We start from the raw sequence: 14,132 nt of genomic DNA on the forward strand, positions 1-14,132 counted from the left end.
CTCCTCTGGATCATCCAAATGGTCATTGGCAAACTTAAGACGTGCCTGGACATGTGCTGGTTTAAGCAGGGGAACCTTCCGTGCCATGCATGATTTTAAACTATGACGTCTTAGTGTATTACCAACAATAACCTTGGAAACGGTGGTCCCAGCTCTTTTCAGGTCATTGACCAGCTCCTCCCGTGTAGTTCTGGGCTGATTTCTCACCTTCCTTAAGATCATTGAGACCCCACGAGGTGAGATCTTGCATGGAGCCCCAGTCCGAGGGAGATTGACAGTCATGTTTAGCTTCTTCCATTTTCTAATGATTGCTCCAACAGTGGACCTTTTTTCACCAAGCTGCTTGGCAATTTCCCCGTAGCCCTTTCCAGCCTTGTGGAGGTGTACAATTTTGTCTCTAGTGTCTTTGGACAGCTCTTTGGTCTTGGCCATGTTAGTAGTTGGATTCTTACTGATTGTATGGGGTGGACAGGTGTCTTTATGCAGCTAACGACCTCAAACAGGTGCATCTAATTTAGGATAATAAATGTAGTGGAGGTGGACATTTTAAAGGCAGACTAACAGGTCTTTAAGGGTCAAAATTCTAGCTGATAGACAGGTGTTCAAATACTTATTTGCAGCTGTATCATTCAAATAAATAGTTTAAAAATCATATATTGTGATTTCTGGATTTTTTTTTTAGATTATGTCTCTCACAGTGGACATGCACCTACGATGACAATTTCAGACCCCTCCATGATTTCTAAGTGGGAGAACTTGCAAAATAGCAGGGTGTTCAAATACTTATTTTCCTCACTATATATATATATATATATATATATATATATATATATATATATATATATATATATATATATATATATATATATATATATATATATATATATATATATATATAAAACCCTATATATATTTTATTTATTTTTTTTTTTTTTTTCCCATGTTATTGTTAAATCAGTTCTTTCTTTACAATGCTGAATCATAACCCTTCTGTACTCATTGCATCACCTTCTTTATTATAGTCAAGTCCCCAAATTGTGTAATGAATGGATGCTAAAGGCACTTTGACTAAAATTGTCCACAACATAAATATATTTACTTTAAATATATGAAATAGAAGCTTTTTTTGTCCAGATTGTTATAGTAGTGCCATTGTGGTCTCTTCCTGGTACTGTTTTTTTCCCTTCATTCAGCCACACCAGGACACGAAGAACATGCTTCCAATTTTGTCTTCCAGGAAGTATAGTGTTTTATCCCTATTGTCCAAGTAAAAGGCTCTGACCTTGAATAAATCCAACTCGGAACCAAAACAGTGAGAGATCAAATGTCACTTACAAACAGGAAGTGATGAACCACCCTAAACACCCTCAACTAGAGCCACCATATGTTCTGAAATTAAAAACAGATTTGCAAAGTATAGCCTGTAATCCCTGAGGTTTAAGAGCAAATTATAGAAGAAATTAACCTGATTACTAACATCATTTTAAAATAAAGAAATGCACTATGCTGATAATTATTTTGAGTGTGTTAAAAAAATGATTTACAATTCCAGGAACAGCTAAATAATACTTTATAAAGTATACCTTATAGATTACGTTAAAAAGTTCAGTCTTCTAAATTATATTGGGAGTCAAGTTGTTTTTAACCTCTGTCCATTGTTAAAAGAACTATACAAATAAAACTGAATCGTGCCAATAGCATTGCCTCCTTAGACGCAGGTCTAAATTTGTCTTAAATGAATTATTGAAATAAAAAAGAACCTTTCCACAAACTTTAGAGCAGATTTTTATATAATGATAATATTTTATAAACATGATAATACATTAAATATGACATATATATACTGTTATACTGTATACGATTTAGACTATATCATTCTATACACTATTGTAGAACATTTTTATATATAATTTCTGCTTATTACCTGTTCAGGCAAAAACACATGTGATTCATCAGTGACTTCTCAAGAGGTTCTTTTATTTTTTTATAGCGTTATAGAGAAATCAAAGAGGATGAGCAGGTGAGTGTGAGCACACATGTGAACCCAAAAGGCTGTTTAAAATCCTTTGAATGACAACAAAACAGAGAATAGATCTTACCTGAGTACAGAATGTGTCCTGCTTTAGCTTTTTCTTAATTTATGGTTAAATTTCAGTGGTCAAATTGCCTTTTCATAACATTTTGTGTCATTATATGTAAGCATTTGCTATGGTCCAATATGTATATTTTAATTGCTTAGAAAAATGAAAAATAGAAAGTGACTTAATTGAGGAAATATTTTTGTAAGCTTGTAATCACTTGTAAGTGGGAAAGTGGTAGCTGAGTGGTTAAGATGCTGGATTTTAGGTCAGACGGCTGTTCAAATCACAGGTCTGCCATGTTGCCACTGCTGGACTCTTGAGCAAAGCCTGTAGCCCTTAAGTGCTTAGTTTTATAAATGAGATTAATGTAAATTGCACTGAAAAAAAGTCTCCTGCGCCATGAGGTGCATTGGGTGGCAAAGGCCTGATGGCTTACTTGCCATTTGCATAGCAGTTTATTGTTATGGGGTTGGGTTGCTAGCCCAACGCCCGGTCTCCTCCTTTCACAGCCAGACTTGGGACCGTAGGGCATCTAATAAATGACATAAATGTAAATGGTGTAATATAGTGATCTAAGATCCAATTGCCGAATTTAAGACCAATATACAAATTTCCAAATGCAGTCATTTTCAGCTTAAAATCATGTCACCTGCAATTATTCTGCATCAATCAAAACTGTCCTTTTTTTGCTCTTAAGTTTGCACCTTGAACTGCAAATGTTCAATATTTAAAACGTATTTAATAGTATGGTTGTGACGACCCGTAATATCCTGCAAACCATTCATGAGGTGTATGCCTTGAAAATCTTAGCATAAAATCAGATTCATTGTATTTCCTTTTGTGAAGGTAAGACATGGAACATAATTAGCAATAATAATTGTGTTATTCTTCTTCACTATTCACTCTGTACAGTACGTCGTAAATAGCTTGCTTTCCTAGCCCATTACTTAATGAACCGTTAGAAGAATGCACAAGATACACAAGAAGGCAATGCTACACCACATCCACTAAAATTATCTCTTTTAATTATCAAAAATGGTCTATTGAAGCACAATAGATCATGACAACAATGTGTACAAACAAAATAAAAATTTCCCCCTATCATTACTTGCTCTGGAAGAACCATTTATAAACAACCAAAAAAAAAGGAAAAAGATAATGAGAAACATACTTCACAAGACCAACTTCAATAACATTCAATAACAGCATTCTCTCATCTCTAGACATCACATCTGAAAAAGCTGCTTTATTCTGGAGACTGATTTACCCCCAACTGAATATCTTCACAGCTCCTTGTCCTTCGCAGTAACATACGCAGAAGGGTTTCCAGTGGATGAAATGCTGTCATTAAAACTGTCATCCTCCTGCAGTATTTCTTCAGTAAACATCACAAGGAAGTTTGAGGGCTGGAAGGACCCATTGGGTTATTTTCCTCCATAAATGAATGCTTAATGTGCCATGTTTTCTCTCTCTCCGTATTTGCCTTTGTCGAGAGTAGGAAAGTTTATAGGCTGCAAGTTCCAGGCAGTTGGCCTTCAGTGCCATTCAGAATTGCATCATCCAGGCAAATGAGAATTCTCCCAAGTGCAACGTTGTTGATCGAAAACCTAAAACATAAATATCGAGCAACTGCGCAAATGCGTCAACGTCTAAGGTGTGTGTTTTGTGCTGTCAAATCTTTTGCAATTTTTTTTTCCTTTTTTCTCAGTTTTTTTAAAATTCTTTTTAAACTCAGTATTGAGTATTGATGCTAGCAAAGTATAATCATTTGAAAACTCATGCCCATAAAACCACCTGCAAAATATGGATGATTGCTTCCTGTCGATGAAGAGTAAAAAAGACATGCTCTGAGTTTCACCTGAAAACAAAAGAGATGCGTGGGGAAAAAATAAGGTATATGGACATATGAAACTAACATTATGCCGAGGATTTTGTTAATATAACTAAAACTTCTATTTACTCTCCCAGTATATAACATTTAAATGCATGGTCAATGTGTGTGCATTCATTCATTTTCCTAAATTGTACAAATAAATTCAGTAAATATTAAAATTCACAGCTCTTTTTTTTTTCTTTTTCTTTTTTTTCTTCTTGTCTAATTCAATGCTCCAAAGCCTTGAAGTGTCCAATGGAAACCTCTGGGGCATGTTTTAAAAATCAGGTCAGTGATGTCATTTCCTGATGCCATTATCTGTTTTTTACTCCAGTCCCTCGCTGTGATCAAGGCGCAAATCTCTCCTGACAGACAAGTGCCTTTCTTCTTCTTCATCGTCCTCCTCGTCCTCCATCCCTTCTTCGTCCTCTTCTTCCTCTTCTTCGTCGTCTGTGCCGTCCATAGAGTCCTCAGCTCCTGCCAACATGGCCTGCTGCATGGCCAGAGTGGCCGAGTCGGAGGAGAGAGGCTGCAGGCTGTCCATGCCCAGGGAACCTGACAAAAACACACATACACAAACAGATGGATCAGTGCATGCCTACAATACTAGCCTCGAGACACACAGGAATAAAAATTGCTACTCTATATACCCTACTCTGAGCTTGCATGAGATACTACACAGATAAAGAATAAAGATGTAGAATATAAATTTGCATTTTATTCCAACAACTTTTCATTCGTTTTCCAGTAAGTCTGTCCATCTGGACAGTAAGTCCAGTAAATCTCCTGGAAGATGGGAGTGGTTAAGGCATTGGACTTTGGTACGGTAGGTCACAAGTTCCAATCTGAGCATCACCACGCTACCACTACTGGGCCCTTGAGCAAAGGCCCTTACCTTTCCCCTGCTTAGTTGAGAGTAAGTTGCTTTAGATAAAGGAGTCTGCCAAATGCTATGAATGTAAATGCAGTGACTACTTTTCCTGGTCAAAGTTAAGGTGGATCTACTTTCTATTTTCTATTCACAAATATTGGGTGTGAGGCAGGAATACACCCTGGATAGCTGCATAGGCAGGAATACACCCTGGATAGCTGCATAGGCAAGAATACACCCTGGATAGCTGCATTCACAGCTATGGACAATACAGCATTGCCAATCCACGTACAAGCACGTTTTTTGAAGGTCTAAGGAAACCCCAAAAAAACATTCATAGATCAGGCATTACATTATGACATTATAACGTTATAACTGGTGATGTAAATAACATTGATTATCTATTCATCATCACACCTGTTAGAGGGTGGGAAATATTAGGCAGTAAGTGAACATTTTGTCTTCAAAGTAGACTAAAGTAGTGTGTTAGAAGCAGGAAAAATGGGCACGTGAAAGGATTGGAGCGAGTTTCACAAGAGCCAAATTGTGATGGCTCAATGACTGGGTGAGAGCATCTCTAAAACTGCAGCTCTTGTGGGGTTCCTGGTCTGCAGGCATAATTATCTTTTGAAAGTGTTCAAAAGAAGGAACAGTGGAAGGAACAGTGGAAGGAACAGTGGTGAACCAGCGACAGGGTCATGGGTGGCTAAGTCTCATAGATGCATGTGGGAAGCAAAGGCTGGCCCATGGGGTCTGATCCAACAGATGAGCGTGTGTAGCTGAAATTGCTGATGAAGTTAATGCTGTTAATGTTTGATGGATTGGTGGTTTGATGGTTTGGCAGCAAAAGTGGACCAACACAATATTAGGCAGGTGGTCATGATGTTATGCCTGATCAGTGGCTATAAAGTTCTGCCTGATTGGTATATATATGTATATATGTATATGTATACGAAAATTATGACAGTGAAACTCTTCACAGGCTAACCCAAACTTGACAAACCAGAACAATGTTCCTCACTTTACCCCTGAACTTCCCCTAATGCCAATTTGTAAAACTCAATTTGATATATTTCAATGGTTAGAGTAAGGTTTATGCAGAGACCTGGCATACAAAACATTTCTTATAACGCAGTTAAATGAATTCACCCATTTGTGTTGAATGTACAGTATGTTCGAACACTAATGCTAAATCCGTTATCGTTTCCAATGTTCTTAAAGAAAACAAAAGCAGCCATTTTATGATTGTGCACATTGGGGCTTCTGAGCTGGATCCACTAAACAAACAAGCAATTGATTTCCTCATGATAAGGAACAGAACCATCTGTTCGTTACCAAAAAATAAACAAAAGAAATCAATTAAAAGCATTTTAATGGGATCTGTGCTTTATGCCTGCTGCATGTACAGTGTCAGAAGCACTAACTGTCTGAATTGTTAGCAGAATGAGGGCCATGTGTCTGCAGCACACCAGCCACGATGGAGTCAGGCCAGAAACGCTGCGTAGGTCTGTGCTGTGACTTCATCTTCTTGGCTTTAGGAGCAGGATCAGGGTTACTGGCATCCAGCATGGGCTGTAGGATACGCCGGCGCGCGTTGATAAACCTTAAGCAGAAAAGATATGAGATGGGAATTTTGGATTACTGCATTGACATGGACACTAGATGGTGCCACATTGCTGCATATTACTGTCAAAGAATCCACAATCCTAAAACATAGCGAAACACAATGCTATATAGAAGCAGATGTTGGTAACGGAGCTGAGTTGCCTTTACTTTGAATCTTACCAGTTGTTTACTTGTAATAAGGTGAGGTTGGTCTGTGCGGCGATCTGTCTTTTCTCGTCTTCTGTAGGATACGGGTGCTAAAAAAACAAAAAAACAAATATGAATGTTTTTATCACTCAATTATGTGTTTATTTAACAGAAGAGTCGACTTTTTACATTGTCTGATCTTCAGGTTTTCTCATTTAATTCATGACTCTATTAAAGCTGCAATTCTTCCTAAATAAAATCATTTGCATGTGAAAGGAGAAGACAGTGCGAAATATTTGCTCGTCGCACCATGAGATGCTGGAAGAGCCAGGAGCGCATGATGTTCGTGGCATGTTTGGGAAGGACACCCCTCTTGTTCTTTGACTTCTTATCATCGCTGTCCAAGAGTGAAGCGAGGTCCAGATTCACCTGAGGTTTAAGACACAGAGAGAGAGAGAGAGAGAGAGAGAGAGAGAGAGAGAGAGAGAGAGAGAGAGAGAGAGAGAGAGAGAGAGAGAGAGAGAAGGAGAGAGACAGGGTTAGAAATGAGTAAAAGAGAAACAAGTGAAATAGGGGGTGTGGGGGGGGGGGTGGTAAGGGCACCAGAGAGCAAGGAAGAGGGAGAAAGAGATATACAGTAAAAGAAAGACAAAGAGAGAAAGAGAGCGAGAGAGAGAATTTAAAAAGGGAAGAAAAAGAGATGGAGCAGGAGAGAGAAGGAGGGAGGGATAGTTGTTGCCACGGAAACAAAGAGTCGCCACTTGCAGTTCCTTTGGCAGGGGCAGAAATGCCCTTAGTCACCATAGCAACGCAATCGGAGTAATGATACCTAAAATTAAAGGCGTAGAAGGAGTGAACGTTTATGGAGGCCTTTCATCACAAAGAGTGGCTTGACAATTCTCCTTTAAATCGAACCTCAAAAAAACATGACTGCATCAGGTACAGGCTGCACAGGAAGGAATGGCACGTGTGTGTGTGTGTGTGTGTGTGTGTGTGTGTGTGTGTGTGTGTGTGTGTGTGTGTGTGTGTGTGTGTGTGTGTGTGTGTGTGTGTTCAAAAGACTCACCCAGGCCAAAGGTTTGCAATGAATTAAATTATTATTATGCCCCACATATTGTCCTCAGCCAGGGTGAAATATTATCATTTCAGAGCAGTTTTGGATGCATAATCCAGCACAGCCTTGCATTTTAATAAACAAGCAAATAAAAATGAATAGAAGAGAGAAGAAAAAAAAAAACTTGTAAAGAACAATTCATTTTTTTGCCACCGTTGCAACAGAAAGTTATAAAAAGCTAAAGCCTCCTGCTGTTTCCAAAATAAATAAATAATAATCAAGCCAAACAAAAAATCTCCACATTATATTTGCAGCTGGGTGTCATGTGACTTCATTCCCTCCCCCACATATAGATACACACACATACAGGCATGCACACGCACCTCAGCACTGGGAGTGTGTGCTCCAGGAAGCAGGGTGAATTAATTGGAGGCTCCATGCAGGGCTATCATTACTGAGAGCTTGTTGGCAATGTAGTTAGTGGTTGAGCATTTTTCCCAGCCTATGTGTAGAGAAAACTGTGTGGCCTACTTACTCCAACTGTCTGAGAACATCTTTCTCACTTGTCTCACTTGCTCTAAGCACTCTCTCTCAAACACACAACAGCACTCTGGCTCTAGAACCAACTGTTTTAGAATGAGATCTATTACTGATGAAATCTTGTGCATTGGAACTTCAGCAACACACAGCTGATGTGAGTAGCTAGCTGCAAACGGTGATGCAACTAGCTAATCTAGCTAAGAATGTTTGAGCAGCAGGTTTGAGTTTTTCTCAGCAGCTTGGAGCATAGCTAGCTGTTTCATAAAAAAAATAAATCTTTAGAAACTTTTCTCCAACACTTTTTTTTTCATGAAAATATGAAAGCACGTTTTTCTTTTTGAAAATACAAGCAAACACTATTGGAACACCCAGTTTCTTAAAAATACAGGGAGTTCCCAAGTGACGATGGTTGGATTTTTCGTTAAAACGATGAGGATAGTGATACAAATGGTTTTTTATATATATTTATATTTTCGCATGCCATCTTACCTTTTAAGTTACAATGGTGTCACTGTAACCTATCTGCATCGTAACTCGGGAATTACCTGTATGTTAAGTGTTGGATGTGAAAATGTCAACATTATTCGGTAGCCCAGACCCAGCCCAGCCCAGATAGCTAGATAGCTAGACAGTGCTGTCAACTCGAAATCTAAAATCTAATTGCTTAAGGCAGATTTCTTTCAAGTCAAGTCAAGAAGCTTTTATTGTCATTTTAACTATATATAGCTGACGCAGTACACCGTGAAATGAAACAACATTTCTCCTGAACCCTGGTGCTACATCAAACAAGAATCACAGAAAATGTGTCCTCACCACATAAAGTGCAACATGTAACTGCCCAAGAAACACTATGAAATGAAGAGAACAGTCTATTGTAAGTAACTGAATACATATTCATGGACAAAACTATTTTGAAAATCGCAAGTCTGAGAAGAATTTGCTGGCCCTGATGGCTTGCCACTGCAAACTAGCATTTGTCTTGATACTTGTTCAAGTGGCAACATTCATGAAAGCTACTGTAGGAAACAAGGATGTCAAGCTAGGGGCTTAAAACAAAGCAAGCTAGGTGTCTTCAGTACAGACAAAATATGTTTAAGTTAAAGTAGATACAAAACAAAATAGCATTGCTCATAGCTGTTCTAATAAATAGAAAAGAACAGACTTGGTAATGGCATGTATTATGTCATGTCAGTGGCGGCTGAGAACTACAACAGCTAGTCAAGACCTGCATTCACGTTCCCCTCATTACAGATCACCTACTCATAGGCTTAATCACACTTTAATTGCATTTAAGGTCTCTCATAAAACACTTTCACTGCAAAGGGTATGCTCTATGTTTACATTCCATACTATAGCGAGCCACTGCATTTTGAGTATCTTACTAGTTTTGCTTTTACCTAGTTAACTTTGTTTATTTACTGAATGAGATTAGCCTGAATATCGAAATTGCATTTATATTACATCTGTTTTTTTGCGCCTCTACCTTCCTCGTGACAAAGTAGCTTTATTATCATGTAACTAACTGTATCAAGTAGCAGTGGCCACAAACTATAACAAGATCATGTCAAGAAGCATGACACATTAATTCACCTGGTCACGAATACCCCAAGACTGTCATTTACATAAGAGCTTCTTGGGAAAACAACTGTGTGTGGAAGTAGCATCTGAATTAGACTACGGTCTGGAAACATGGAATTTTGGTGCAACCTAGTTCTGATTTTTCACATCTGTAGTCATCTCAATGGAAGTGACTGTGTAAGACGTGTATATACATGTGTGTGTCTGTGTGTGAGTGTGTGTGCATATGTGTAAACTGTGTGTGTGTGTGTGTGTGTGTGTGTGTGTGTGTGTGTGTGTGTGTGTGTGTGTGTGTGTATGTGTGTGTGTGTGTGTGTGTGTGTGTGTGTGTGTGTGTGTGTGTGTGTGTGTGTGTGCTCCTCTCACCTGTGTGTTCTGGAGCTGGATGGTCCCCTGCTGTAGAGTCTGGGTTAACACCTGCCCTTGAGAAGTCACCATGGCAACCGGCTGATACAGGGCGCCACCTGCAGAAAGCATACACACACACACACACACACACACACACACACACACACACACACACACACACACACACACACACAAACACACTTCTTATTCTTTGCCACTGTTGTCTCCTCCTTGCTTATTATGAATAAAATTAAGGTGATACAGAAGATAGAATTTTTTTTATACTGTACAAAAATGTATATTCTCAATCTGTTTACAAATAAATGAAACTGAACAAAACTATAAAAAACCACCGGAAAAATATTTCTTTGGCTGGAATGTGTTTCACAGGAGGAAGAAACAGGGTGATTTAGGGGACAGTTTATTGATCATCATCATCATCATCATCATCACCTCAGCAAACCTATGATATGAGTTTAAAAAGAGTCCTTTATGGAATTCAGCAGACATGTCTAACTAGCTTTATGCCTAAGTTGGAATTCATATTGGGCATGTTACATGGATTATTGTGTACTCCTCTCTGAGAAAGACTCAATTAGTCAGATTCCTTTAGTTACAATGGAATATTTGCATATGTGTGTGTGTGAGTGTGTGTGTGTGTGATTCTCCTTTTCTAGCCATGTCTGCCATTCTCCTGTTTACAGATGGACAGTCTTTCCATGTGCCCTCTCACCTGACACCACCTGTGAGTTGATGCTGGTCATATTGACATTGCTCTGAGGCAAAGAACAGGCTGCGATGCCTGAAGAGTTCACTGAGCTCGACACAGATGAGAGTGAGGAAGAGGAAGTCTGCATCATATCCTACAAAAGAACAAAAGGCAAACAAAGCACAGAGAGAGGGAGTGTGAACCGATAGAAGGTTGAGGCGACAGTGTTAAGGGACATCGTTGTTAATGAATCCACTACACACGAAATGAACGCACCGTTCTGTGTTTTGTAAAACCTCATGTTTGTGTGTGTTACCTGCTGTAGGCTGGTGTGTGATGGTGAATATGGGCCACCCAGGTCATTGCGTAGCAGATTGTCGCTGTGCATCTTAGTCTTGAGGCAAGTGATGTAACGGTTGCAGAAGTCTTTACAGAGCTCGTTCACCTTCTCCAACTCCAGCAGGTGGATCCGTAACACCTGGATCGCCTTAACCATCTGAAAAGCAATTCATTTCGATTCGAGTAACAACAAGATTAAGTCTAATAATAATTCACTGTTAAGGTACTTAGCACTATGCAGGAAAGTAAAAAATTGCAAATTTATGTAGAAGTTTGATGGCTGCAAGTGTGGATGCCACTCTGTTATTCCAACATTAAATGCTCTCTTTCTGGCAAAAAAAATATAGTTTCATGATTGCGTTCAAACAAATGAGCCTAAGGCACGTGAAAATCTGATTACACAATGAAATCACGAGAAGGCTTTGGCTACTTTGCTCTAGTATGTGCAGTCTTCTGTGGGAAAAGAAAACTGTTTCGATTAACAGTTGTTTCTCATTCCTTTTCTTCCACTTGGATGTGGGGGGAAAAAAAAATTGTGCATGCCTAATTTCCTGTTCCCACAGATCGTGTGGCTTCAAAGTCAGCACTCAAGGACAACCAAATGGGCTAAAAAGCGCTTTGCCCAGGAAGAGATAAATCTGTCAATTACTGCAGCTCGTTCTGTCAGGGCTCCGTGCCATCTTCTGCCCAGTGTAAGCGTGGCGAGGACGGGGCCCAGTGCCACCGGCCCGTCGTAAAGCACACAGATGCAGAGTTAATTGACTGAGCTTCACTAGTCGGCCGAGAGCCCTGGTAATGACGAACATTGACCTTTCCTCCACTTTCTCATTTGCCTAATTTCTAATTACTGCTAGCTGTCAGGCATGGGAGAGAGGAGGTGGTGGAGAGACAAAATGAGATTTAGGGCTTTAAAGGAATATTGAATTAAAATTGCTTAAACTTCTGTCATAACCCTGATTGCCTCGACCAGCAGGAGGTGCTGAAGCTGCAATAAAAATCTTGTAAGCATGACAAGAAGCAGATTGTACAGCTTGTGATAAAGATACACAGTGGTTTCCAGTTGTATATAGAAACTGAAAGCCCGATGATAAGTATGGACTGAGATAGATACCAGGTTGTCGAGTTCAGGATCCTCGCTGAAGAAAGGTTTGCGCTCCTGCTCCTGCTGGTGCACAAAGTTCTCAATGTCGACATCGAAGCTGGCTGAGGTGATGCACTCTGAGCCCTGTGTAGCCTGCTCACACTTCTCAAACAGCAAAGCCAGCAATGGGAATAATGGGTGTCTGTGGGGAACAAAAAGATAGAGAATAGGGTATGGCATTATATGTTAATAAAAATTCTGCCCAACTGTAACTTTTCAAAGAGGTGATTTTAAAAAACAACAAAAATCTAAGGCTGATCTTTTGTACACGTACACACGATTTGATATATCCACAAGAGGGCAGGTCAGAGTCAAAACATTCCTTGTACCCAGCAAGTTTAAATGTCAATTTAAAATGTTAGCAAGTGTCAACTATGCATATTTGCCAGGAACAAGATATACAAGCACTGACAAGCGCGTTGTAGTTGTGGTTGTGGTTGCTGGCATATCCTGTCATATGTTTGGAAACACTAAGTCTTAGAATTTTGAAAAGAAACATGCATGTTCCTTTTATTTCTATGCAACAAACTAGGTAACTGTATGAAGATGTACTCTTATCAAACAAACATACAAACTTTTTTTTTTTTTACATTGAAAATTAGCATGAATTACAGCTTTACACACTTTTGGCATTTGGCAGTTTGCCATGCCTCTTGTAAAACTTGCCAAAGCTTGGATATTTCATTCCCTGTGATCCAGTTTATCCCTGAGTAGTCCAATAGGATTCAGGTGCAGGGACTGGGCAGACTATTCAACGTTAGATAAGACTCCAGCTGTCTGTTTGATCTCTAAATTGTCTTGTTGTATGGTGAAATCGGTTACAATTAGACGCAGTCCAAAAATATATAATAGCATTATAGTTATGGAATGGTATCCATGTTGGTTCAGTATTCCTTTCTCCCAAAAATAAGTCTACAACCGTCCCTGCTCCAAAACAACCCCAAACCATGTTTGACTATTGGTGTGAGTCAACATCTCTCCATCTTACATAAATTCTTCTCTTACAGACAAAAACATCAAATTTAAATTCATCTCTTCACAGAACTTTCTTCTAAACCTTTTACAGGCACTCTAAATGATTTAATGGCTAGAACCTCCTTCAATAGTGCAGTACATATACATGTCTTTGTGTATGTATTGTCAGGTTAAAAATTCATGCGATAATAATTAATTCATTAGTGTATTAAACATTGATGAAATGTAATGTCACATCACATCATGCTGCTCTAACATTTTGTTTCGTAATTAATGATGGACATGCACATATAATTCACATACAGTATTCACTCATTTTACCAGCCCAACATGATCAATGACCTACAATCAGCTAGTGTGTTTTACTGATATGTGCATTTTGGTAACAGTTGCCTTTATAGCTCTAGGCTTTTACTTGGCCCAAGTCCCAGATAGACTAATTACTTTAGATAAAATTGGCAAGTATCAAAATAGTTTTACTAAAGTACAGTGAAATTGATGCAGGATCCTGCATTACCCAAGAAAAAAAGTCATAGGAGAAGTAATCATAGGTCATGTTGATTCGCATGGGAGCGTATTGGACATGTTCAAGCACTCATTTTTCAGTAATGGCTTTATATTTGTCACTAGGGTTTAAACAGCTTAGTTTATATTTAAGGGAAAAATAAGTTAATTACCTGATAAAAGTCTGACAAAGAAGTTAACATTTTTTATTTGATCTTTTATTTTATCAAATTTATACAACTGAACTAATGAAAGTTATGGCTCTTGCTCAAGGGTCTAACAATGATAACATGGTGGTGCTGGGATTTGAGCTCATGACCTTCTGCATGGAAGTCCAATCCTTATCCATTGAGCAACCACTTTCCAC

General features: G+C 38.9%; 1 protein-coding gene across 5 annotated transcripts in view; it reads right to left on the reverse strand.

The window, feature by feature from the left end:
• Positions 1 to 3,089: 3,089 nt before the first annotated feature.
• LOC310740683 (homeobox protein PKNOX2-like) overlaps positions 3,090 to 14,132 on the reverse strand; it is a 75,239-nt gene continuing 64,196 nt past the window's right edge. For 3 of the 5 annotated variants that reach the window (XM_083567639.1, XM_083567640.1, XM_083567641.1), the window contains exons 5-12: positions 12,257 to 12,428; positions 11,123 to 11,302; positions 10,831 to 10,960; positions 10,116 to 10,213; positions 6,887 to 7,006; positions 6,611 to 6,687; positions 6,295 to 6,428; positions 3,090 to 4,509 (exon numbers count right to left, since the gene is read on the reverse strand). In XM_083567639.1, coding sequence (XP_083423765.1) covers positions 4,280 to 4,509; positions 6,295 to 6,428; positions 6,611 to 6,687; positions 6,887 to 7,006; positions 10,116 to 10,213; positions 10,831 to 10,960; positions 11,123 to 11,302; positions 12,257 to 12,428 — 1,141 coding nt within the window. In that variant the 3' untranslated portion in view covers positions 3,090 to 4,279. Of the gene's footprint in view, positions 4,510 to 6,249; positions 6,429 to 6,610; positions 6,688 to 6,886; positions 7,007 to 10,115; positions 10,214 to 10,830; positions 10,961 to 11,122; positions 11,303 to 12,256; positions 12,429 to 14,132 lie in introns of all 5 variants that reach the window. The other 2 variants (XM_083567637.1, XM_083567638.1) reach the window with 1 other exon arrangement.

The sequence above is a fragment of the Silurus aristotelis genome, assembly GCF_946808225.1.
Source record: "Silurus aristotelis genome assembly, chromosome: 18".
Lineage (NCBI taxonomy): Eukaryota > Metazoa > Chordata > Actinopteri > Siluriformes > Siluridae > Silurus > Silurus aristotelis.